Source organism: Chlamydotis macqueenii, chromosome 1 (assembly GCF_036417535.1).
Source record: "Chlamydotis macqueenii isolate bChlMac1 chromosome 1, bChlMac1.mat, whole genome shotgun sequence".
NCBI classification, from domain to species: Eukaryota; Metazoa; Chordata; class Aves; order Otidiformes; family Otididae; genus Chlamydotis; species Chlamydotis macqueenii.
Window position 1 is genome coordinate 106,718,842 of NC_141556.1, and position 24,697 is coordinate 106,743,538.

The 24,697-nt window shown below is 36.7% G+C and overlaps 1 protein-coding gene across 2 annotated transcripts in view; it reads left to right on the forward strand.

Annotated features, from left to right (window-relative positions):
• The window catches only part of ROBO1 (roundabout guidance receptor 1), a 538,100-nt gene that overhangs the window by 469,681 nt on the left and 43,722 nt on the right, over positions 1–24,697 (forward strand). For both annotated transcript variants that reach the window (XM_086763761.1, XM_086763770.1), the window contains 10 exons: positions 5,409–5,533; positions 7,447–7,618; positions 10,171–10,376; positions 11,798–11,879; positions 12,047–12,215; positions 12,316–12,482; positions 15,152–15,273; positions 17,731–17,962; positions 19,234–19,355; positions 22,883–23,054. In XM_086763761.1, coding sequence (XP_086619887.1) covers positions 5,409–5,533; positions 7,447–7,618; positions 10,171–10,376; positions 11,798–11,879; positions 12,047–12,215; positions 12,316–12,482; positions 15,152–15,273; positions 17,731–17,962; positions 19,234–19,355; positions 22,883–23,054 — 1,569 coding nt within the window. The remainder of the gene's footprint in view (positions 1–5,408; positions 5,534–7,446; positions 7,619–10,170; positions 10,377–11,797; positions 11,880–12,046; positions 12,216–12,315; positions 12,483–15,151; positions 15,274–17,730; positions 17,963–19,233; positions 19,356–22,882; positions 23,055–24,697) is intronic.

Genomic DNA, 24,697 nt, shown 5'->3' on the forward strand with positions numbered 1-24,697 from the left:
ACTGCAAATTCCTACTACTGCGAGTGGATTTAATGATACCAATAGTCCCAGTGAGGTTGACAGGATTGCTGGCAAGAATAAGGCATTAAAAGATCATGTCAGTAGTCTGGAAACCACTTTTCTTTAGGTTTTTGTTCAGTGACTGGACAGGTCTTCGCTGAAAAACCTCACACATCAAGGAAATTATTTGAAAGGCAAAAATATTATTCCTTTGGAATTTGTGGGTTTACATGCTAACTTCTTGTCTTTACAAACATGTTATTCCCCCTAATCACCATGTGAAATCCATGATTAACACAGGGAAAATTAGTTTACTTTATAATTGAAAGTGCTGGCAAATAAAACAGAGGCCATTATAGGGAGAAATTATTTACTTCTCAGTTTTGGTAACCTTAGGTATCAAGAGGATGTAAATCAAACTAAGCGGTTTTTGTTGTAGCTGTTGCTATTGTTGTTCTTTTAAACCACATTATGTCCCTCTGACAGAAGTGTTGGAATTTTTATATGAAATTTCAACCTTTGCCACAAATTTGCAACCAATATGATGCCCTATTTCTACAGGGATTTATTTTCATGTAACTCTCTGTTTTTACAGGTGGGCAAAAGAATACATTTGCCTGACAGGGTTATTTTTGACCTACAATAACAAAACCGTCTGGTAAAAGGAAAAGTGGAAATTCAGCGCTTAAAAGTTAATTTAATTTGTTGAAGTGGAATTGAGGAACCAAGGCAGATTTCTATCTGTTAGAAATTTTCAAGTAAGCTTTCAGTAGAGGGCTTAGGCAGCTTTGCATTGCAACCAAGAAGGCTGAACTTTTATCTTTTTGGCACTACTTGAGTAATGGAAAGTTTCTAATTTAGAGTAACTTCCTCTGTGCAAGAATTGCATCTCATTAAGTCTCTTATCAGGTTATTTCATGTAGAGTATGAGCTGTGTTTTATGGAGAAGCATTTCTAATTTCAGGACAGGTCAGGCTGTTATTGCAAGTTTAGTAGAGAGCTTTTCAGTTAAAATGGAGTGGTCACTGGGTAATACACTTATACATGATCAGGAGTAGCTGGGAGCTGGGTGTTGGGAACGAGCGTATTTCTCTCAGGAATTCTTGAATATAATTTCTTGGCCACTCCTCTGACAAGTCATAGACTTGCCGATAATCTGAGCAGAATAGTGCACACTGATTTTCTCTTTGAGAAAGACTAAATGCTCACACCTAAAGAAGGCTGATATATGTCCAGAATACTTCCTTAAAATTGAAGGTCAAGTCTTTGAAAAATTGTAATTTCAACTTCCTCTGTTTGGGATTATTTCTTTAAAAATTGTCTCTAGTAATATAAACCCCAAATTTTCTATATGATCTGTTTTTGGCACATTCAATTGCAGCTTCTTGGCTTCAACATGTTCCAAATTCCAGTATTATATCTGATTCTCTTTCTGCTTCATTTTCATAATACACCTGGCATCTTCCATATTTATTCAATGGTAAGGCAGTGTTCCTCATGCCTAATGAATGTGGGCAGACTGGATATTATTAGCTTTCTCCATGTGTTTTATCAGAGGATGGTGTATTGAAGGTGCTTACCTACTTGATATGAAAGTGTACCCTGCTGAACGATAGTTATTTTACTCTCAACATAAAGCAATAAGACTAAAATGCTGAAGGGCTTGGTATTTGTAGCATACATTTAAAAAAAATATATATTTTTTGACTCTTACTGTGATTATCTTATACCAAGTTTTTTGATAAACTTTTTTTTTGTCAATATGTGTGTATATTTTCAAAATGCATTATTTTTGCATTTTTGTTTTCAATCTGTTCTTTCAATTAGTGATGTATGGTTGGAATGCTTTCTAGCATACCTTTCTTTTATAAGCAAAGTTAGCCTACTGGGATCTGTAACATTTCAAAATTTATGTAAATTTTAAACTATGATTGAAAGATAATTTAATATGAGATAATTTACCACTGACAATTTCTGTTGAAAAATCTAATACTTTGCAATAAATCTCTGGTTTTGAATATTTTAGTGAAATTACAGTTTGAGGTGGTGGGGGGAAGAGAAGGGTTAAGAATCTTTTTGAGTTAATTTTAATTGTGGTTTAGTTTGCATTTGCAGTTTAATAGTGAGCATTAGGACCTTGATACAGTGATCTTATACTAAAGAGGGTGGTGTGTGGGCTAAATGCCTCAACATATTATTATTTTTTTAATAAACTTCTTTTGTAATAGCTATTAACTTCAGAAAAGTATTTTCCATTTGTAGATGTTTGGATGCTTTAGAAAGGGTGTAAAAGTCACTGTTGCGTTTCAGCAGTGTTGCAGATTGATATTTACTGGAGATTTCAAGTTAATTTTACCATGGAAAGTTCTTGGTGCAGAGAAATAATGATAATATGAAAAAAAGATTTACTCAAGGTTATACAACAGTTGATTGGAAAGGCTTGGAGTAGAACCTAGGTTTCAGTCTGTTACCCATTTTCCTCTACAGCCTACTTTCAGCATTTGATAGAGACTTCTGCTTAAAAATAAAATTAAAAAATATGTATTTCAACATTTTAAACCTATTTTTCATATATCAGAATATATGTGCGCTTTCTAAGGTCCTTACCAAGGATCATTTTTATTTTTTTTTATTTTACTTTATTCTTTGCTTTGTTTCATATCTATTCAATTTTATTTATTCCATGTTTTCTTTTTGTTTTGTTTTTGTTTTTAGTTGTGTCTGGTAAGTTGAAATTTTATTGGCCATCTTCTAGTCATCGTATCACTGTGACGAGAACTTCTCCTCCCCTTCCCATCCATCCCCTTCCATGTCCTTCAACCAATCAGCTCCCATCTTTTACTTGTTATTGACAAGACACATCGCACAGAATAAATTCTGCATGAAGTATGGGTAACTTAATGGCAAAGAGAAAGGTAATGGGTTGCTAACTTTCTGTCTGTTTTTACATTATGTAAAGAGTCAAAACCTAATGTCTTCTTTCTTCAATGTCTGTATTAGTTGAACTTCAAAGTGTTCTATAAAAAATTAGTTTTGTTTTAAAGGTCTCAAGGATAGAAGCTGTTCTTTCCTTAGGTGGATTATTATTTCAGCATCTTACAGTGTATTCATCACATACCACAAATTTGTGACCCAAGATGTGAAAGCAAACTGAAGTTAAAAAAAAAGACAGTGAAAATGCTTCCAGTACAGTGTACACTGAATGGAATTTAATAACAAAGTTTAACTTAACCCCATTTTAATTCTTCTGACATTGAAACTAATAGAATACACATATGCATAATACACATATGTTTAGAATAATATACATACAAAATACATATTTAGAATAATATCTAGAGAAACATATACTTATTTATATTTTATAAATTCTACCATGGTTACCCGGAAAACTGAATTTCCCCTCATATTTTGTGCTCAGTAGTCCCTGAACAGTCATCTTCAGGTACTAGAATCACAAGCATTCAGCTATTTCTCCAGTGGTCAGAACCATTTTAACCACTTTATAGCTGTACCCATTCTCAAGTTCAACAAAATCTGAAACCTTGCAAATCCTATGCACTAGCACAGGATTTTGAAACCCTCAGTTCCATTTTCTGTGGCATTATATCACAGACTAGTACAGAACGAGCCAAGCCCTAAATTTAACTATATGCTAAATTTATTCTTCTTATTAGAATCCAACAGCATAACAAAGGTGTATCACCCCCATCTCCATTTTCCTCATCATACCTTAAAACCTTGTATCAAACCCCCAACAGTTTCACCTTCCATTCTAAATAAAATGTGCTGTCATGTCAGAGTCTTCCTACATCTTCTTCCAAGTTATTGATTGAGTGTTTCAGAGCTAAATGTTTTGAAGTCTGCTAATTACTCTAGGTCAATCTCACCTTCACTTTAGGCAGTTTCTTATCTAAGGAAGTTCTGGGGAAGGTAGCATTCACATCAAAATGTAAATAATAATGTGTTATGCTTTAAAAATTTCTCCCAAAGCAGGAGGATCATAGGAAGAGTACATTCTAATACGAGCTCAACAGGGAGCAGAGACAAAAGGCATGAGGAACAGATGACTGAAAGTACTGGCCCACATGAACACTGAAAGCAGTTTTCTTTTAAAGGACCCTGAGTGTTACTGAATTTATCCTAGATCAATCCACAATTACTTGATTTTTATAAAACACATTGAGTGATATCCTTAACTTATATGATTCACACTCTTTTTAAAGGAAAATCTCGTAAATACAGAAATGTTTGCAAGAAAAAAGAAAATCCAAACACCAAAAACATTTGAATTATTAAGGTCGGATTAAAAACATCTCCTTTATTCTCAACCAAAAGAAGAGGGAGAGAATAATTCATTTTGGACAGATGGTTAGAAGGAATTGGAAATGAATAAGTAAATGAACTTCCATTTAATGCCCTTTTTTTTTTTCAAGAATTTTGAGTTAATAACCTATAAAACAAGCTAGACTTTTTTTTTTCTGTGCTAGCCCTATCAAGATATCCAGTGAGGTTGTCTATACTGATTTATTTCTTTTTAATGCATCTGACATGATTCTTTGACATTCTCTTTACTGCTGAATGAAGGGGTTGTTGAAATCTGCGTAAATCAAACAATTTGGACAATGCTGGCAATATTTATAATGTTAGGCTGAGCAGATGTTTCAAATTTGCCTTCATTTGCATATATATTTTGTTTGAACATGCCCTTGCCTGTGTAAACGAGGAAGACATTTAGCTCTGCTGCTCCTTTAAATGAATGTTCCTCTTCCGTAATTGGACTGGAGATTTTAAATGGTTATTCTTTGTTCAATAGCATTTCTGGGGCTTTTGACTTGAAATTTTTTTGAGACCCTGGCTACATCAGAAGTCTTTTATATAAGCAATTAAAAGCTTTTTCTCTCCTCAGCTCTGCTAAATCAAAGATGATGACTTTTGTGCATGTAAGGCATGAATCCACATAGTTACATAACAGTACTTATTGCAGCCCTTGACAAAGTGTGGCCAGTTGTCCCTCAAAGATTTCTCCATTCTGACTTGTAGCTGTACTCCTCCTTTAAAAACCAAATTGTAACAAATTTGTTCCTGTTAGTGACTGTTGCTCTGCAAGTTGTGTCATTAAGTCATGGGACTTGCTTCCTTGTGTAAGTGGTCACTAATGAAAGCAAGTAATGCACAGCCAGAGTTTTAATTGGGAGGTCCAGCCACAGAAAAGATGATCTGAGTGATGCTGAAGCTGTGTCTGTTAGAGGCTGATGTGTCTTTGTGCTGCCTCTTGTTATTAAAGAAACTTAACTATTCCATTTTACACCATTTAAAGTCAGTAGGCAAATGTGCTTTCAAATAGGCTAACTTTGCTCTTCTAATAGTATTGTGATTTATATTTTTTTCCGATACTTTCCTTTCAGAGCCTCCACAGTTTGTTGTAAAGCCTCGAGATCAGGTAGCTGCACTGGGGAGAACGGTGACTTTCCAGTGTGAAGCAACTGGAAACCCTCAGCCAGCCATCTTTTGGCGGAGAGAGGGAAGTCAGGTAAAACAGACTTTCTATCCCTTTCTCCTGGCAGTTTCTTGAAAAGATGATGTCATATGTGAGAACAATATTTTAATTATTGTTTTAAAGATGTAGAAAATAGATCTAGAGCTTGGAGATGCTGGATATTTCTTTTCTACTTCTAAGTCACATGCATACTAGGTGATGTCAGCCTTACTAGAAAGGCAATCTATGTTTTGCTCAATCTCCTGTTTTCTACATGAATGTACAAATAAACCTATGAAACAACTAGAAACATTCCATCTTTCGCTACTATTAAAATCTTTTTCACCTAACAGGGAGGACTTTTGAGGTATGAAGAGACGACTAATGCTGAAGTTTGTTTGAATTCCCAAACACTCCCAAATTTTCAGAAAGTTTGGCTCTGGGTTTGTGGTGCAGCTATGAGTTTGCCACGTGTTTGTGTGTCCGGCAAACTAAACCATTTGCTCTATTGATCTGCATCAGTGCATGGGTAGGACACTAGTTTGGAACTAAGGAGATCTGCTTTCCACTCAGTCAGTTGGCTGACAGGTCATACCTGAATAGGTCACTTTTTCTCCCAGCTTCCTTACTTGAATGGGAGGGAAAATTATTTTCAGCTTCTTTGTGAAGGATCTTGAAAGCCAGTGAGTGAAACACAATATAGCACAGCAAGAGAATCACAGTTTTCTTTCAGAGTCATCTTTTGAAGGAGGGATGTGACACAAAGTATTCTTTATTGGAAGAAGGAATATGGGATTCCAGTTTTCCTGTGAATGAAGGGATGAATGGTGCAAAAGCATATGGCAGGGTTATTTGTGTTACAAAATAACAGGGCAGATAAATTGAGAATGCTTAAAGATTGGTTTCTTTACTCCATTTGCAAAGTTTCTGTTTAAGTACAACGAGGCTACTAACCAAATTTAAATTATAATCTTCAATGGTATAAATATACCAGTATATTATGTATATATTTTTTATGACCTGGATTTTTTTTTCACGAGTGTTGTCTAGTACATATTTTCTGACTCATTTTTGACTCTGCTGAGTATTGACTACTCAGGACAATTAAGAGAACTAGAGGAGGAGGTCAGTGAATGAGATTTGCAAATACTGAAGCAGAGTATGTTGTGTCCCATTCCTTTGGATGATTTTTAGAAATTAAAAATATAGTTAGGCAAGAGAGATTAAAAATCGCCTCTGTGACCTTAAAGTATTCTCATTCACAAGTTCTTCAGCCGGGGTAGAAATTTGGAATCAGTATTTAGTGTAAAGAGCTTGTATTATTTTTATTGCAGTTCTGATTTTTGACTACTGTTGGTAAATGATATGTGCTTCATACCAAAGCTATCTAAGTAGAAACTGGCATAGGATTTAATTCTATATATAAGGCTTGTTATAGAACAGAAACACTATGATCAGAGAGACCTAGACAGCATCTTTTTTTTTTAAAAAAAAAAATGTTCCATTATTAGGAAGATGAAAGTTAAAATACAAATAAGTAAACCAACATCTGCATTTAAATGAAATAAATAGAAAATCCTGGAATAAGTTCTAAAAAAGGATCTTAAAGTGAATTACTTAGGTTCAGCACAGTTGCTTATATCATTATGTTACCTATACTTATCACATCTTTGCCAGTGCCTGTTAAAATTTGTTTAAAGCCCAACACTGACCATAGAGAGTGTTAGAGGAAACCCAAAAAACTTACACAATTATATGTGCATATCTGCATCTATTTTATCACAAAAAAATCCTGTAAAAGCTATTCATATTGTGGTATAGACGTGCTTAAGATATGAAGAGCAGAATGTTTTATGTCTAATGTGAAAAGATGAACTTGTTTAAACACATTAAAGTTAAGAATATTGGTGTTCAAATGTATTTAATCCTTTTTCCCCCCACTTTTTTTTTTCCTATACATCTTGTAGAATCTGCTTTTCTCGTACCAGCCTCCGCAGTCATCCAGCCGATTTTCAGTTTCTCAGACAGGTGACCTCACTATCACCAATGTCCAGAGATCTGATGTGGGGTACTATATCTGCCAGACTTTAAATGTTGCGGGAAGTATCATAACAAAAGCCTACTTGGAAGTTACTGATGGTAATGATACCTTTATTTTATCATTCCCAAGTTTTGATTTTTATTTGAAGACAGCCATGAGATCATATGACACTACTTTGGTATCTGCTTTGCATAAATGCAGATTGCATGTGTCTTTGAACATAAAAATCCTGTTTTGGCCATCTCTGTCAGGAGTTTAAGGTTTTGGATATTGTGTAACACTATATTTCCATTTTTAATTTAGTTTATGGATTTTTGTTGTATCGGTTAATTTATCTGGCTCTTTTTTAGCTTTCCTCGTTAGATTTAGTTTACTTTCAGATTGCTTGCTGCCTAGTTCTTTATCCCTGTTACTGTGTCTGTTTGCATAACAGCATCTCCATTTAAGTCTTTTTTTCCTGGGTTTTTTTTTTGATATTGCTATATAGCAAGAGAAAAAAACCTCAATCTGTATGGAAGTCAGTAGAATAACATACAAATTAATATTATCATACATTCCTTTGAAGGAGCAGTTGGGACGAAGTTTAAATGAAAAAGCTACAGGGAGCATGACTGCAAGCAGTAGTAAATGCTGGTGTGAGGCCAACTTGCCAATATCAGAAATACTTTGTATTTTTAATAGCAAAGATACCCAGGAAAAGTAATAATCTTAGCACTTACAGAAAAAGGGGTTAAATGCAATCTGTGAAGAGACTTTGAGGGGAAGGAAGCTGTGGTCAGATAAGAGTTTGCATAAACAAGACCTTTGCCCTATCGAAAACATAGAAATAATGCAGTGCTAGAAATGTGCAGTGTACCTGGAGAATGTAATTGTTTATTTACACCTACTAGACTGAGATTGTTTGGAGGAATAAGACTGCATCCTCTCGGTGGTAAGCCACATTTCTTAATCCACTTTTATTCATTTAGCATTGGGGATAATGCTGTGGCAAGGTGAGAAATACCTCTTAAAAAGAACGTTAAGATAAGGACCTTAACCTTAAGAGTTTTTCTCTTAATGATCTGTGCCATCTGAACTTGGAAAAAATCAAATTTATTTAATATTATTTCCTTTATTATGAATATAAGCTCTGGATTAAGCTGAGGGTTAGTTGTTTTGTAAAATATCTTGGGACAATTATTTCTTTTTGTACTATTATAAAAGTGAAGGCAGGATACACAGAATGATATCTTTGTGCTCCTAAAGGTAACAGAAGTTGCCATCAACTTCAGCGGCACTTAAATTTGCCATGTATTTCAGTGTATTAGATTTTTCCTGTAGAGCACAGATTGGTCAGACTCTTGCCATTGATAGCTACAAAGCTCTTTACAAACTTACCAAAGTCTGATACAAACTGTAAGTGAGCTTATTTTGACTGTCTCTGAAGAGAAAGGTACTAGTGACCTTGCAGTGCATTGCAACAAGTTGGAACAAGAAGTAGAGGATAAATTATGCAGTTGAAAACATGGAGTGTCATTCGAACATGCAAATGAAATTACCGGAGTTGGAAGATAGCCAAAAAAGAGGAGTACTAACATCCTGCCTGTTGTTGCAAAAAGTAATTTAGAAATATCCAATGTTCACAAATTATCAGAATATCAGGTTTATATTTCATCTAACAAAACCAGGTTTTAAGTAACTTATGCCCCCATGACACTATTGAACAGATTTATGTCATTTAAAGTTGTGACTATTTTCAGATCATCAGTCCGTGTCATGTTGGATGGTACAGGTAGAGGAGGTCACAGAAACACAATAAGACAGTTCTTACCTCTTTTTTGAATATTGATTGAATAATGGAAAAAAAAAAACCAACACCAACATCAATCATTCTTTTTTTTTTCTGTGAATACTGAGGCTGCTTTATACCTTTCTGTGCACAGTTATTAAATAACCCATCAATAACATTTAATTTTCGTTGTGTGAAAGATGCATTAAAATTGATGCAAACACACTGTGGGATCTCTCTGTGACTTTCAAGTTGTATTGACAGATTCAGTCATCATAGAACTAAAAGTCAGAAACTACTGGGAAAATATCTCTTAGTTGAAAATTTCTAATGTGATCCTATTCATTAGCTTTGTGTTTACCCCACCTTGCTGCTAGGCCTCTCCCAATTAGGAAAGAGCAGAAAGATGAATTGATGGTATACAATAAAATTTTTTAAAGTATGTATTTGCCAGGTTATGCCCTGCCTACCTCCTTATTCTTCTGTCTTTGAACACTGGAAGTATGAATTATGTTATATGGCCTGCTGCTTGGTAAAAGATGAACAAGGTTAAATCTGTGCTTTGACAAAGAATTTGGGATGTCCTTTCTCATTCCGTTGTCACTTTAGAAAGACACTGGAATTCGAGAATGCCTAGCAGACACCACTGTGTCATATGTCGTGCTGCTTTATGTTCTGAAGATACAATGTTGTGTATAATTTTAAAATTCTGTGGTTGTGCATTATAGTGCACCCTGCCCTGAATAATGCATGCCCCTAACTTTAATTACTTGTTTAATTAGCTTTAGTTTGTTTCAAAGCCTCAAGGAACTGCTGTTGCTTAGATGATTATAAAATTGCTTCCAGTTGCAGAAATCCCTTTGCTGTTGTTTCTTCTGGCAGTGATTGCAGACCGGCCTCCCCCTGTAATTCGACAGGGTCCTGTGAATCAGACAGTGGCTGTAGATGGTACTTTAGTACTGAACTGCGTGGCCACAGGCACTTTAATGCCCACTATCCTCTGGAAAAAGGATGGGATCCTCATTTCTACCCAGGACTCTCGCATCAAGCAGTTGGAGACAGGAGCATTACAGATCCGATATGCCAAGGTAGCGTGAACGAAAACAGGTTTTCTTGTTGTTTGTTTCACTTTAATTTTTCACCTCCAGGCACATTTGATGTAGTAAATCCTACATTTAGAATTAATGAAATGTTAAATAATTGTATTAAAATATTTGATACTTCATGCTTTCAGATAGTTTATTCTTAATGCTTAACACCTTGGCTTATTCTGCCTAAGGCACATTATTTCCAATTTCATAAGGAAAAATGTTTTTAAGAGATATTAATTAAGGGAATTATTTGGTACTTAAAACATGAAGGGAAAAGCAAAACTTGTATTTCAGTAAGACGAATCCTTAAATCATTTAGGCGTTAGCACTAATAGATTAAAATGATCTAATTATTTCAAATGTTTCTAAGGAAAAAATTTGTTTAGCATACTGCAGTAATAGACCCACGTACACATCTTTTTCAAAACAGTTCTAAAAGTTGAAATATATTCGCTGGACAGTGTAAAAATAGCTTAAAATGGTTAACCACCTGTCAAATACCTGACTTCCGTAGGGAATTATAGCAAGTACCTGATCAGTATTGCTGGTCATGCCTCACACGCTATAAAATGTTTTAAAATGTTGTTAAGTTTTACGTTTGGCTATTCTCTGCTATCTTTTCTGTGGTTTGAAATGTAGTATTTTTTAAAATTAGGCTGAATACATCACTTTACTATGTTCCCTAGAGTTGTCTTGTTATCAATTACAAGTCACACTGGCTTAGAGTTTGAAGCTCTGATTTTTGAGCACTTCCATTCAGTTCATCTGTTGAGGCTGGAACCTTAGGAGGATAGCATTTATTTTGGGGAAAAAAAAAATAAACTATTTTGAAATGTGATTAAGTCACATATGGATAAATATTCCAGCGTTCAGAACTGGATTAGAATAGCATATGGAGATTCTTTTTTTGGGCTTACTGTAGAGTGAAATTTATGCTAACACAAGGAACCCCATATGTACAAGGCCCTGCACAATGCTGAAGCCTTGTTTTAAGGATAATACGCTTTCCAGTGCTGCAGTCCAGACAAATCCAGGGGCATAATTTAAGCAGAAGGTTGACAGTTGCATGGGGTCTTGTCATCTGAGGGCCTTCTCAGTTTATTTGTTAGGACCTCTGCAGAGTAAGGAATAAATACTACAAGAATTGGCCTTCAATTTGTTCATTACAGACTAGGTAACATTAAATTAGAATCTACAGCATTTCCAATTCTTTAACGAATGCTCAGAAATAAGTATCCATTTTCATATTGCAGCACACAAAATCATACCTTGTAATGGAAGAATTTTCTGGTTTGAAGTTTTTACAGCCTAATACATTTATCCATATTCATGGGGGAACATAGAGAGCTGTAATTACTTTTCTAGCCCCGTGAGTGCCTGATTGTTTCAAATATTTATTCTTCTCATTTCCCACTCAGCTGGGCGACACTGGTCGGTACACCTGCATTGCTTCAACCCCAAGTGGCGAAGCTACATGGAGTGCATACATAGAAGTCCAAGGTAAATCAACTAGGGTTTCTCTGTGTGCAGAAAATACATAAAGGAAAATCAGAAATTGAAATACAGAAGTTATCTGACTCTGTCGTAAATCACCAGTGCAGATGTGAAGAGCATTTAGCTTACAGCTGCTTCCTGTCTGTACTCAGCATTTCTCTCTCCTTTGTTAGAGTTTGGAGTCCCAGTGCAGCCACCAAGACCCACTGACCCAAACTTGATTCCTAGTGCTCCATCAAAGCCCGAGGTGACAGATGTCAGCAGAAATACAGTAACGTTGTCATGGCAACCTAATTTGAATTCAGGTGCAACACCAACCTCTTACATAATTGAGGCCTTCAGGTATATGAGTCTCATGTGATCTTGCTGTACTTACGCTTATACATAATATTTTGTTCAAGAAGTGCGTGCTAACCTGCTGTTGTGTGTGTTCTGTCCTTAGCCATGCATCTGGTAGCAGCTGGCAAACTGTAGCTGAAAATGTGAAAACAGAGAGTTTTGCAGTTAAAGGGCTAAAACCTAGTGCAATTTATCTATTCCTTGTGAGGGCAGCAAATGCATATGGACTCAGTGATCCAAGCCAAATATCTGATCCAGTGAAAACTCAAGGTAAGCTTTTGATACTGAGCATTTTAGATGTCCACAGTGGCTGTCACAGGTTTTCTGAGCAAAACCAGATGTGGGAATTCTACTAGCTTTTGTCTGTCTGTCTATCCTGGCTGCAATTATGTTAGATAGTAAAATACAAGGTTTAAACTTGCATTTCCCTGTAACATGGATTCTAAAAGCTGCTTAGACAGCATATTGCATTGCCTAAAGGAACCATAGTATCTCTTATCCAAAGATAGTTACATCTTTCAGAATAGCTCTTGTTAGCACAGGAGTAATCTCTGATTTTTTTTAAGTTATTATGCAAATCCTCAAATTCCATGGAAATGTTACTATCATGTCCAGTAAATCAAATGAGGCTTAAGACTGAGACAGAGAGAGAAACAGTACCTAATCTAATTTGGTTTCTGCTGCATTGGGAAAGAGAGAAATTTAAAATTTGAATGAATCGGGCATCATGAGTCAGTAAAGAAGAGGTTTTGGCAATGTATTAAAACTATTGCAATAGTCCTACTATTGAAAGTAAAACAGCAGGGAAGAGAGACAGTGCTTACAGATAGCCAAGTGGAAGAAAAGGCTGGGTGGTAGTGGATGAAGGATCATCCACGGACTCCAGCTATGACTGAAGTCCAGCTATGTAAAATTTTAAATAACTTTGTGTTCACTGTAGAAAATAAATGACACTTATGATGGTATGCTTTGCAACGTGCATTTTTCTAGAGGAAATACTTTGATTCTTAAGAAAGGAAAAACTGGACATATTCCTTTTCAAAGTAAAAGTGACAGATATATATATTTTTTTTTTTTCTGTTTTTTACACTTACTGGAGAAGTTGACCTATTGGCTTATTAAGAGTGCCTGTGTTGTATGTTTGTTTCTTTGTTTGCCTAAGTAATTACATGTTTGTTTTTGAAAGGAAGTTCCTTAAAGGAAACAAAGAATTTTTATTTCCTGACTTTTCATTTGTTCTGAAGTTGGTCTGAAAGCAAGTCTTTCTCATGTCCCATGAGAAGAGAACAGTTTCATGTTACTGTCCGTTGTTATTATGCTTTTCTTCTGATGGGTGACAATTTCAGTGGATATATAGACAGCAGAGCCAAGGCCACATGGAAAACAGGGATTGCACAGGTTCCTAGGTCTGTTACCAAGAGAGATTTAGTAATCTTTTAGTGATTTCTGTATTCCTGGGAACAGGGCAACTGCACACTAACCTCAGTTTGCTTCTTTAACTTTGAAGAAATCCCATCTTCTTATAAATGTGACAGAAGGTCGAAGTGACATAGGCTTTGTATTCCCAAATGGGAACTATACTTCTGGAAAGAAACTTGTCTTTGTGTCTTAGCCTAATGCAGTCTCACCATGGCTTTATTATTATTTAGAAGAGAGCGAAAGCTGGTGAACTGAAAATATAGCCACCATGCAAAAAAAAGCATGGTTTACAATTGTTGTGCTTGCATTTAGTAAGTGTCTTCTACATCAACAACAATTGCACTATCCAAACCTCTGCTTTCAAGATGGTCTACAGACATACAGTGACTTACTGCAGTAGTTGTAGTTGTACATAAATATGTATGCAATTTCTGTGTACTTTGGCACTTCTTGTAAGCAGACAGGTATGCAAATTTCCAAGTTCTTCAGAGAACGGAACCCTTGAAGATTTCCTGATCTTGCATAGTCACTAGAGGAGGTCAGGCAGGGAAGTAGTAGGCTGGAGGAAAGCTTATGTAATGCATTAGTCTCTATCTGGAATTAGATTAATAATAATAAAAAAGAAATAAAGAAATCACTTTAAGTACTTGTCATTATTTTCCCTGTCTGTGATTTTAAGCCATAGTCAGCATGGAATTTGTTTAAAATTAAATTATGAAAGCAAGATACATGAAATCCATACAGAAACTGTGTTACGCTGCTGTCCATAATACATGTATATTTTGGACACCCTATTAGTGATTGCCCTATAAATTTTATACATGTCTGACAGTCATTCGATTTCAGTTAAATATGCTTTTCAAGGGCTCTGGATGCAGAAAATATGTGTTTCCATTGTACCATTGCTTATTTTGAGAGGAATTTGTCCCTTCATGCGTAAGAACAATTATTTTAGCTATAAGATAGAACAAATGTCAGAAGAGCCAGACAGCACTCAGCTGTGCTCTGTGTCCTATTAGCAGAAATCACTTGCCATCAGAGAAGCTACAGCCACATGACTCATTTTTCTTTTCTTCTGTTGTTACAGTTATTTTGTAATTAAAAACAGTAAATTTGCCAGTGAATTTATCTGAAGATACAGCTTCTGCTTTTGCCATTCTTTATAGGTTTCCTGGTCTCTTGGAATTTGCAATAGGTAATAGAACATTTTCTCCTCTCAGCAGGAATGAATAAAGAGATGCTGCTGTAGTCATTTACCAAAGTCATCCCTGACTGTGGTTTTTCTTTTTACGCAGCATTTCCCTCCTATTTCTCTCTGTCAAAAAATGTACTACCTAAGAATTGGTGGTTTGTTCAAGAAAATACTTCATGTAGTTTTTTTCTTACATAATTGGGAAGTACTTAGGGTAAACTTTATTGGTGATAGTGCAATATACTTTATGTTATATTAATTTATATTTACATACACTTATTTTAACAATCATATATACTTGAGAGAATGGAATCTTAAATTATTGCAGATGTTCCACCAACAAGTCAAGGTGTGGATCACAAGCAGGTCCAGAGAGAACTAGGTGATGTGGTACTACATCTGCACAACCCTACCATCCTTTCTTCCTCCTCAATTGAAGTTCATTGGACTGTAAGTATAAATCAATATCATGGAAATGGTTATATATACTGCTGAATTGTACTGTTTGACTGCAGTGGAGTCACACTTTAAGAAGCTATGTAGTCTGTATGCCTGCAAATGTTTTTCTCTGGAATGAGTGCTACTTTGGCTTTGCTTTCCTACTTCATTAAATTTTGTCCTGTTTTTGCCTTTGTGTCTCCATAAAGAGTGCTGCTTACGATATGGTGAGAGTTTCAGAGTCCTTCTCTGGAAGCTAAAGGACTGATCAAAGCTTTCTTAAGTCATATCATTTGAAGCTTTTGCACTGCTTTCAGTAGGAAGTGTATCAGTCCCCTAATGAGATACATGGGCACTTCCCTGTCTGTCAGTCACCAGTGGAAATACTGCATAATTCTGTTTGAAAGTGTTACCTGCCTCCTACATACACACTGAGAAACACAGCCAAACCAATATAGCCTCATCTGAACCTGTCCTTTTCCACAGTGCTATGAATACATACAGTACAGGGAGAAGAGATGAAAAGGGCAAACAGTTTTGAGATGTTGTGTCGACATTGCTCTGACAGGAGGAAGCAGGAAGTTGGCCGCGTGGAGGATATAGCAGAGACAATGAGAGAGCGAGGAAACAATACTGTAGGAGTCCTGAAGCAAGAGGAATGGGAACATGCATGAAAAGATTCAAGTAGGCTTACAAGGCTGAGGCCTCAATGAGAGAAAGTATTAGAAATGCCTTACTGTGGGAGACATTTGGCAGTCAAGAGGTAGAAATGAAGAGAAGGAACAAAATGGGAAACTAAAAGTAACAAGCAATAAGATAAGAAAATGTAATTCAAAGAGCAGTCTTAACGCAAATGCAGAATGAACTAAAAATGGGGGATAATTACACTAGTGCAGGAATAAATCCAAAGGGAGTGAGCTTTGAGGTCTTTTCAGGACTTCCATGCGAATGTGTGAATATATTGGCAAGGACAGTGTAGGAGAACACAGGGTGCAGCCCTTGCTATGCCATGGCAGAACATTTTGGACAGGAACAAAAGGCATTTTGACATTGCAGAAGATCCCTAGCCCAATGGAGTCGTGGTCCATTACCAGGGTTCCTTGGTGCTGTAAGAGTACAAATAGTATCTGCTGTGTTGTGCCGTAATTACAGTGGCACCTGCAGTATGGCAACCTGCAGCAGGCAATCTCCTGCTTTAGCTAATAACATTAAAACATCTTTGAGGTTCCTAGTGTGATTTTGTTTGACCTTTACTTACAGAACAACCTTTTCCAGACAGGCAGTTTTTGTCAGTCTCTTGGGTGGGCTGTGGCTTCTCTGCAATTTCAAAAATAAGCATTACCTCAGTTTCAGCTAACACGTGCATTCTTTATGTGAGTATTAAAAATGAAACGTGTTGCTTTTTGGAGTAAAATTGCAAGCAAGCAGTTTTATTATATTACTATATGAGATTTTTTAAAATAAGCAAAAATCTGGTGCACTTTAAAAAAAAAAAAAATTGTTGCTATCATTGGACTTTCTCATTCGTCAGAAATTGAAACCGGTAGTTAAGAGACAGTGAATGCTCCACAAGAGCTCACTTCCATAAGGTAGCTTTCTCTTTCAGTTATAGCCAAGCACATTGAGTCCCACCTTCATTTATATTAAGATCTCTTTCTCCATGTGTATAATGTAAAATGACTTCGATCTAAAAAGCACTCAGGACCACTGAACATCGTTTGAATCTGCTTGTCCAAGTCTCATCTGTGTTACCGTATTGAGTTTTCTGAGCCTCTTCAGAGCCCTCTCAGAGCAGCCCTTTCCCTCCAGCTGAGGAGCCTCCCGCCAAGTGGGTGGACACGGAGGAAGCACTTGGACAAATCCGTGCTCTGCCAGAGCCCGGCCTGATCACAGTGACGGAGATAGTGCCAGCTGGCTACCCTTTCAGTTCACTTTCTCCAGAAGGAGGCAGGCAGGAAGCGGTGCTCATTTCATGGATTTTTGGGAGGCTTCCGCACCTCAGGAGGGCTGGCAGGCTCTCTCTTTGATCTCTGTGTTCATCACCCTGAGCTGTGGAGCTGTAGATCCCCTGCTGTCGCCCTTGTCCTTTTTCCCTGTGTTCCCCCTACCCTGCCAGGCAGATTTGAGGGGCCAGAAGACTGGCCTGTGCTGAGGTCCACTGATGCTGCGCAGATGCAGGGGCTGTTCATTTCATGGGGCTGGGGCGTATTCTACAACTCCGTTATCCCCCTTTAATGCCTTTGTAAATCCACGGAAACCGGTGCAGATCTACCAGCATCAAGCAGATTAATGCATTTGTGAATCAGGCCTGTAATTTGCTGTAATGCAAGGAGCCTTTATGTGCTTCAGCAGCGTTGTTTGCTTTGAATAAAATGAATGGATGGTCCAAGGACTGTGCGTCGTGTCACAGACATCATTCTCGGTTCATATTTATTAAAAGATGTGTTTTGTGTTCTGCTGTCTTCCCAGGTGGACCAGCAATCCCAGTACATTCAAGGATATAAAATTCTGTACCGGCCCACGCCGACGTCCTATGGAGAGTCAGAGTGGTTAATCTTTGAAGTGAGGACTCCAACCAAAAACAGTGTTATCATTCCCGAGCTGAAGAAAGGTGTAAACTACGAGATCAAGGCCCGCCCTTTTTTTAACGAGTTTCAGGGAGCAGATAGCGAAGTGAAATTTGCAAAGACCCTGGAAGAAGGCAAGTAGGAGCCAGACTGTCTTCATCTTTCCTTTTTGAAGTAGTAGTCTGGCCTGCTTTCCTCTGATATGTTCATTATTTGATTTTGTTTGAAGAGCGTGCTGTTTGAGAACAGCAATCTGAAGCAGAGGAGGCTATGTTGGACTGATCGTTATGTGAATTGTTTGGTGACACAGAAGTAAATATTCAGAACCACGTGCGAGAGACAGAGAGAGAGGGATGTGCAAAAATCCCCTCCAACACACAATGGGAAATACGCTTTTTATCTTCACTGCAGTATGCGCTCCTCCCTGCTGAGTTCATGGTCTGGTCACAAGTGACTTCTGTCAGATTCAAGCACTTGCTAATCACTATCTTGAGTAGATAGTAGACACCGCAGAAATCATCAAAGTGCAATAGCTGAGGGAATGGAAACCACATTTTTAGAAGGCTTTTATATCTGGATCAATCAGTAAGACAAAATGAAAAGATGAACGAGGCCAAGAGGCATAGTGGGCTAAATTATGTATTTCCATCTCATACCTGTGCTAAAAAGGGAAGGCTCATGAAGCCGTTCCTTTTGTTGTTGCTCAGGCATAATGAGTATGCGAGATAGCCAGTGCCTCAGAATAGGGATTTTGCTGCCTCTGTTGGGGTGTGATACCTGTTCCCTTCTGTCTTCCCTCCGCAGTATAAATGCTGTGCACTTCTCTGGCTTATTGCTGCAAGCAGTTCAAAAGGTGTGCTTAACTACATTCATCCTGAGTATCAGCTAAGCATCCAGGTTTTAGAAAGACTATTTAAAATGCAAAACATATTTTTTAATTACACATGTGTTAATATTAACACATTCTGTCTGGATTTTAATAAGTCTGGTATTACTCATTATTATTTACACGCTAGAGGAACTGCGGCTTAGCATTCTACTGGGGTCAATTTATAGACTTTATTTTTCAAAACTGTTGATCTTGGGTGAGATGGTTGGAGACCAATAAGGAATTCAGTGCTTGGGATTGGTGGCGTTCAGGTAATGGCTATCTGAGTTTGGAGAGTCTAGTGACCAGTGTGACTTTTCCTGCCCGACGAGACTGCAGCAGAACTCAGGAGCCTGGCTGCAGGTTCACATTGCTTTCCTTGTATATTATTTTAGCTTGTGGGCAAGAACTGCCCTTAGTGAAAGGTGGGGCATAAAAGAATGTGTTTGTGTAGCCCGGAAACCACCTTCCTCTTAAAAAAGCTGATTGCTGTGTGTGATGAACTTAACCATTCAATCTTTCTCTCCACACAAACAGCTCCCAGTGCTCCACCTCAGAGTGTTTCAGTAACTAAGAACGATGGGAATGGGACAGCAATTGTGGTCACCTGGCAGCCGCCCCCCGAAGACAACCAGAACGGGATGGTTCAAGAATATAAGGTACTTGCTGGCATGCCTTGATCCCCTGGCATGTGGGGCATTGGCCAGGTAGTGACAGATCAGGTTGTTCGTGGATGCTTGGCTCCATCTAATGGTTAGTCGGAGCAAATGAGGTAGACAATCCGACTCAAACTCCATATTTAGTAATTCTCTCTAGATGGTAGAAAGCAATTCAAACAGCATCCAGAAATCAAAACAAAGTGTCAGCACTCTTAATTAAAACAACTACCTTCTTACCTTCGTTAGCAGTTGAGAAATGCACATACAAGTAGAGAGGGAACCATACCTGTTTGAGAACCATTTTGTGACTCAAAGGCATTGGCTGAGGCAGTAAATATAAACAGGCTTAATGAGTTGAAAAGCTCAGGGATAATAATTAACAGCATTAAGATCTGGGGAAATTATGCATAACTGGGTAGTTAAAACAAATGGAAAACTTTCAAGTAAAGAATGTACTTCTGTAATACTAAATGTATTTATTTCATTTTCTTTCACACAAGCACAACTCTCATTATGCTATTTCAATTTTAACAACGTACATTATAGAACATTTACTATTTTATGTTCATTTAGCAACATACACTATATTTATTTTCAGTTCAAATTGGTTTGTGATGATTTACATAGCAAAGTAAATGAAGCTTATTTTTCCCAAGCAAGCTACAGAGGTTTTAAACGTGTAGTTGTGGATATCAGCTGAGCTTTATAGCCATGGCAAGCCAGGATCATCGATTTCAGTCCCCTGCAAATGCATATTATTGCAAAAATTTTTAAAATGAGAATGTCTTGGCTATTTTTTCAGGTTAAACACTGTGCTATAGACATACATCTCTAGCCATCAAAACTCATTCTGCAGGGTATTTTTTTCCTCAGTAGAAATGTGAAAGGGAAAAGATCACTAAGCTTCATGGTCAATTTAGAATAATAAAATGCCTTTCAGAACCTGATCAACTGATAAAAAAATCAGTTTATGGCTTAGTTTCAGATATGTAATGTAATTGGAAAAAAATACTTGCAAAGTTATCTTCTTTAAAGACAGACCTTGAGCTGAAGAGGTGGAATTCCATCAAGAAACTGCATAAGAGGAATATTAAGGTTGTAAGGACAAAACAATAAAAGTAAGGAAATTCACATTTCTGAGTGGATATAATACCTAACATACCTCCTAGCATTCAGAGGTAGTAGACCATCAGGTGTAAAAGCAAGCATCTAGTAGTGCTTATGTAGCAGTAGATGGCACACTGACACATTTCACATAGACATTTATTGTGTGGATACCGTGGATGCTGTTATTTCCTTTGTGCTTTTCACCATGGACAGAAAACAGACACAATGGATATATATGTAATTACTATTTGAGTTTCTATATATAATTAATATTTTTATTTAAAAGCTAAATAATGCAGAACCAACTATTTAAGAGTAAGAACTAATAACAAGAAAAAAACAAATAGAAATCTTGTAAAATTGTATCTTTTTTCCTCTTTGCTTTTCCATATCCTATGTTTTCTCCCAGAAAAAAAAGGTATGCATGTGTGGGGGATTTTTTTATTTTCTCAGCAACTTGGATCTAAGGCAAAAGCATACCTACTTAATTAAAGGATAAAATAAATAGGAAGAAGGATACCATCTTAATTGGAGAAGTGTCAGCAGCGCACACAAAAAGCCAGAAATTCAAATCATAGCAGAAGTCATTCCCTCCTTCCCTAGAATGAATTTAGAAATTATTGTTATATTAATTCTTTATTCACTTATGTGTCTATTATAATGTGAATTCCTCCTTACTTCATAATGTTCTAAAAGTTCATCTTCACTTGCTTATTTAGGTGTACAATCAAATACACTATGGCAACTACTGAACAACTTGATCTTTGACTTCTTGATTTGTGAATTTCTCCATTTATTTGAGCATCTAAGAACACAATATTTTTGCAAATAAGTAGTGTGTAGTTACAAGCACGTAATAAATTTGTTTTATATGCATATACACCATTGTACAAGGTGGCAGTAACAATTTCTGTGAAAATGACAAAAGTCAAAATGTAGATTTAAATCTTTTGTTCCTCACTTTATCGAGTTCTTATTTACATAAAAGCATTTTCATACACCAGCCTTTAGGATTTAAGGGCAATATTACTCATGATTATACTACCACTACTGACTGAAACAGTCTCTGTTTAATGTCAGAATATAGAAAGGAGATTCTCTTCTCTTTGTGTGCTCTGATATGCTCTGCAGCAGCAGTTACATGTATGCTCTGTTAGGATTCTATTTCAAAGGAGCTTGAAAAACATTTCAGATCCTCACAGTGTCCCACTAGCCTTGATTTGGTCCTTGGCATCCATAGAAGGAAAAGGGGTCTTACAATGTCCTGAAGGTGAAATAAAGTTTCCAGTGTTCAGAGGGAAAGGGCTCTACAGAAAGGGGCCTAGCAATTGTTCTATACATGAAACTCTAGCTCACACACCTGGCAGTCTTCACAGTGGCAGAATTGCATAGGGGATTAAAAGCAGCTCTCTGGATACTAAATCTTTTGGGAGCTCCGTATGTCAAAAGCAAAATCTTCTCTCCTTCCTCAGCACAGATTAAGAAATGGGAAAGTTTGGTTCTGTACAGATAAAGCACTGAATTTAACCAATTTAACTCTCTGGATAGATATTCATTGTAAAGCAATACATTTGTGGAGAGGGAATAAAAATTAAATCAACACAGCTTTATCAGTTTTTAGCAGGTCTAGATTACTAGATTAGCTGCTGCTTCACCTTTAATGGCAGTTGGGAGTTCAACCATACTCTTAAAAGCAGTTGCCACACAGATGGTGCAGGCCTAAAGACATAAAAATATCTCATCATATTGTTTCTGCCAATAAATTAATGTCACTGGTGTAATTTATAAAGGGATACATTGAAGTCTTTAGACCTTCATCTTAACTGAAAGAGGAAATCTGATACCACGCTGTTGTCTCGCAATGGAAGATGGCATGTTACTCAATCTTTGCATCTTGCTGCCATTTAAAAAAAAAGAAATAAAAAAAATTTGGACTCCAGCATGACATCAGTTCTCTTGTGTCATCATGTGATGAAAGACTTGCCTTTGCACTTCAGTGAAGAAAGCCTTGCTTGACAAATGATTCTTGAACAAGAGAATTGATAGTTCATTTAACTGAACCCTCTTACTTTGTTCTTTATGTGAACGATTCTTGGCTGAGGAGCTTCCCTTGTTTGTTCCGTGTTATGAATGCTTTTAGTTTTATTAGTACTGATGTCACCGGTTGAACTGTAAATCAGTTACAGTAAACCCATGAAATAATTTTAGAAAGTAGAGCTGCTCTTTGGAACAAGAAGTATCTTTCCAGTATTTATACAGTGCCTAGGACAGCCATCCATGACTGCGGTTGTTAACGTAGTAACAAATTTTAAATTTCTTGATCCAGCAGAAAGGAATGTGTCATCCCTCCTTCTACTTCTCCTTTGGTGTTGAATTTTGAACATTTATACATACCATAAACTTACTTCCCTTCCCTGCAGGTTTGGTGTCTTGGCAATGAAAGTCGATACCATATAAACAAGACGGTAGATGGTTCCACCTTTTCTGTAGTCATCCCCTCCCTAGTTCCTGGTATTCGATATAGCGTGGAAGTGGCAGCAAGTACTGGGGCAGGACCTGGAGTGAAAAGCGATCCTCAGTTTATCCAATTAGGTAAGCCTGCTGGTAATCCAACCTATTGGTTTCAATGATTTTTGTTTGTTTGCCTTTGTCTTTTATGGCACCAGAAATACTTTCAAGACAAGTGAAACAGATAGTGTTACTTGATCTCTGCAATAGCAGGATTTAGCATTTCTTCTTTTAAGCTTGTCTTAGAACTGCATTCTAAAGATGGGATTGTAACAACACAGGGGTTTTTTTTTAATCTCGCAGTTCGGCAGTGCTTTTTTGGTTATTGGTTTTTCAAAGTGAGTTTTCAAGCTTAAGACTGGTATAGTAAAACGTGTAGGACAGTATGAATCACCAAGTGATGACTCATTTTAGTTTAGGGATGTAATTTGTCTTGATCAGATTTTATCTTTCTTTATTTAAGCAAAAAACCAAGAGCATGCTAAAATTAGATGCAATAAATTTCAGCTATGTTTGAAAGCTAGTAAATAATCCCAGTACAGTAACAAGAGTACACAGACGATTTACAATAATGTTGGCCTCCTAACTTAATTTACACCAAGCATTTCTCTCTCATAAATGCAGATCAGCGGCATTGCTCCTGGATGCATCTGGAAGAAATGCATCCTTGCTGTTGGTTAGCTGAGGATTATTTAACTATTTATTAACTATTTAACTATAATTAACTATTATTTAACTATTTTATGATTATTTAGCTATAGTCATATACTGCTTTACCAGTATACTTGTATCAAAATACCTTATCATTACAGTATCTAATTGTGAAAGCAAACTCAGCATGTTACTTCGGACTTTGTGTCCATTCTATCTTTGTATCATTAGTAGATCTTCCTTGTTATTTGACTTTTTGTATTTAAAAATCTATAATTACTGTGTGTGAAACTAGGACTGAACGACTAATATATTCTCTGGAAAATTACATGTACATTTCCTTGGCTATTAAAATTAAGGTCATCTTTAACTAATTTAACTTGTACAGGCATATGATGCTCAATTACTTCAATAGAAATTTTATTATATTCCATTAATATGTGCAAAACCCTGTAGTTTTGTATTGGATTGTTCTTTCGTACAGCCAGCTTCCATTCACAGCTTCCTACAGCCAGCTTCAAAGCAAATTCAACTTTGTTCTATATGGCTTAAAATGTGAAAATTTTGGATTGCTGAGGCTTATGAGTGTAAAATTATGAGTAACCTTGATGTTCAAAGCCAAAGACTTCATAACCACTTTTTTTGTTGTTGTTTTCTCTGATGATAAGCAAATGCTAAATGAAGGTGAATTTTATAATGGAATCTAATCACTTTGTAGTTTTGGTAAGCAGAAAAAGAAATCAATCAGACTCTGTCAGAGTAAAGTTTTTGCCAGCTTTCGGGTTCCTGGCCTTTACTGGTGTTATGTTAGAAAGCATGAAGCAATCACACACTACAGAGGGTGTTTAAATGTACAAGTCTAGTAAAACCCATATATTTCCTTGTGGGTGGGGTTCGCTTTCGTAGCCTGTACTGCTTGCTTCTAGTTAAGTGGCATGGCCAAATCTGCATATACTGTAGTAAAAATCCCATCATTTGGTTGTTACATGGCAAAGGCCTGGAGGCAGGAGTCTTGTGGAAATTCATGCCACTGGAAGCAGCAGAAAAGCATATCCAGACAATGCTGCAGTCCTTTA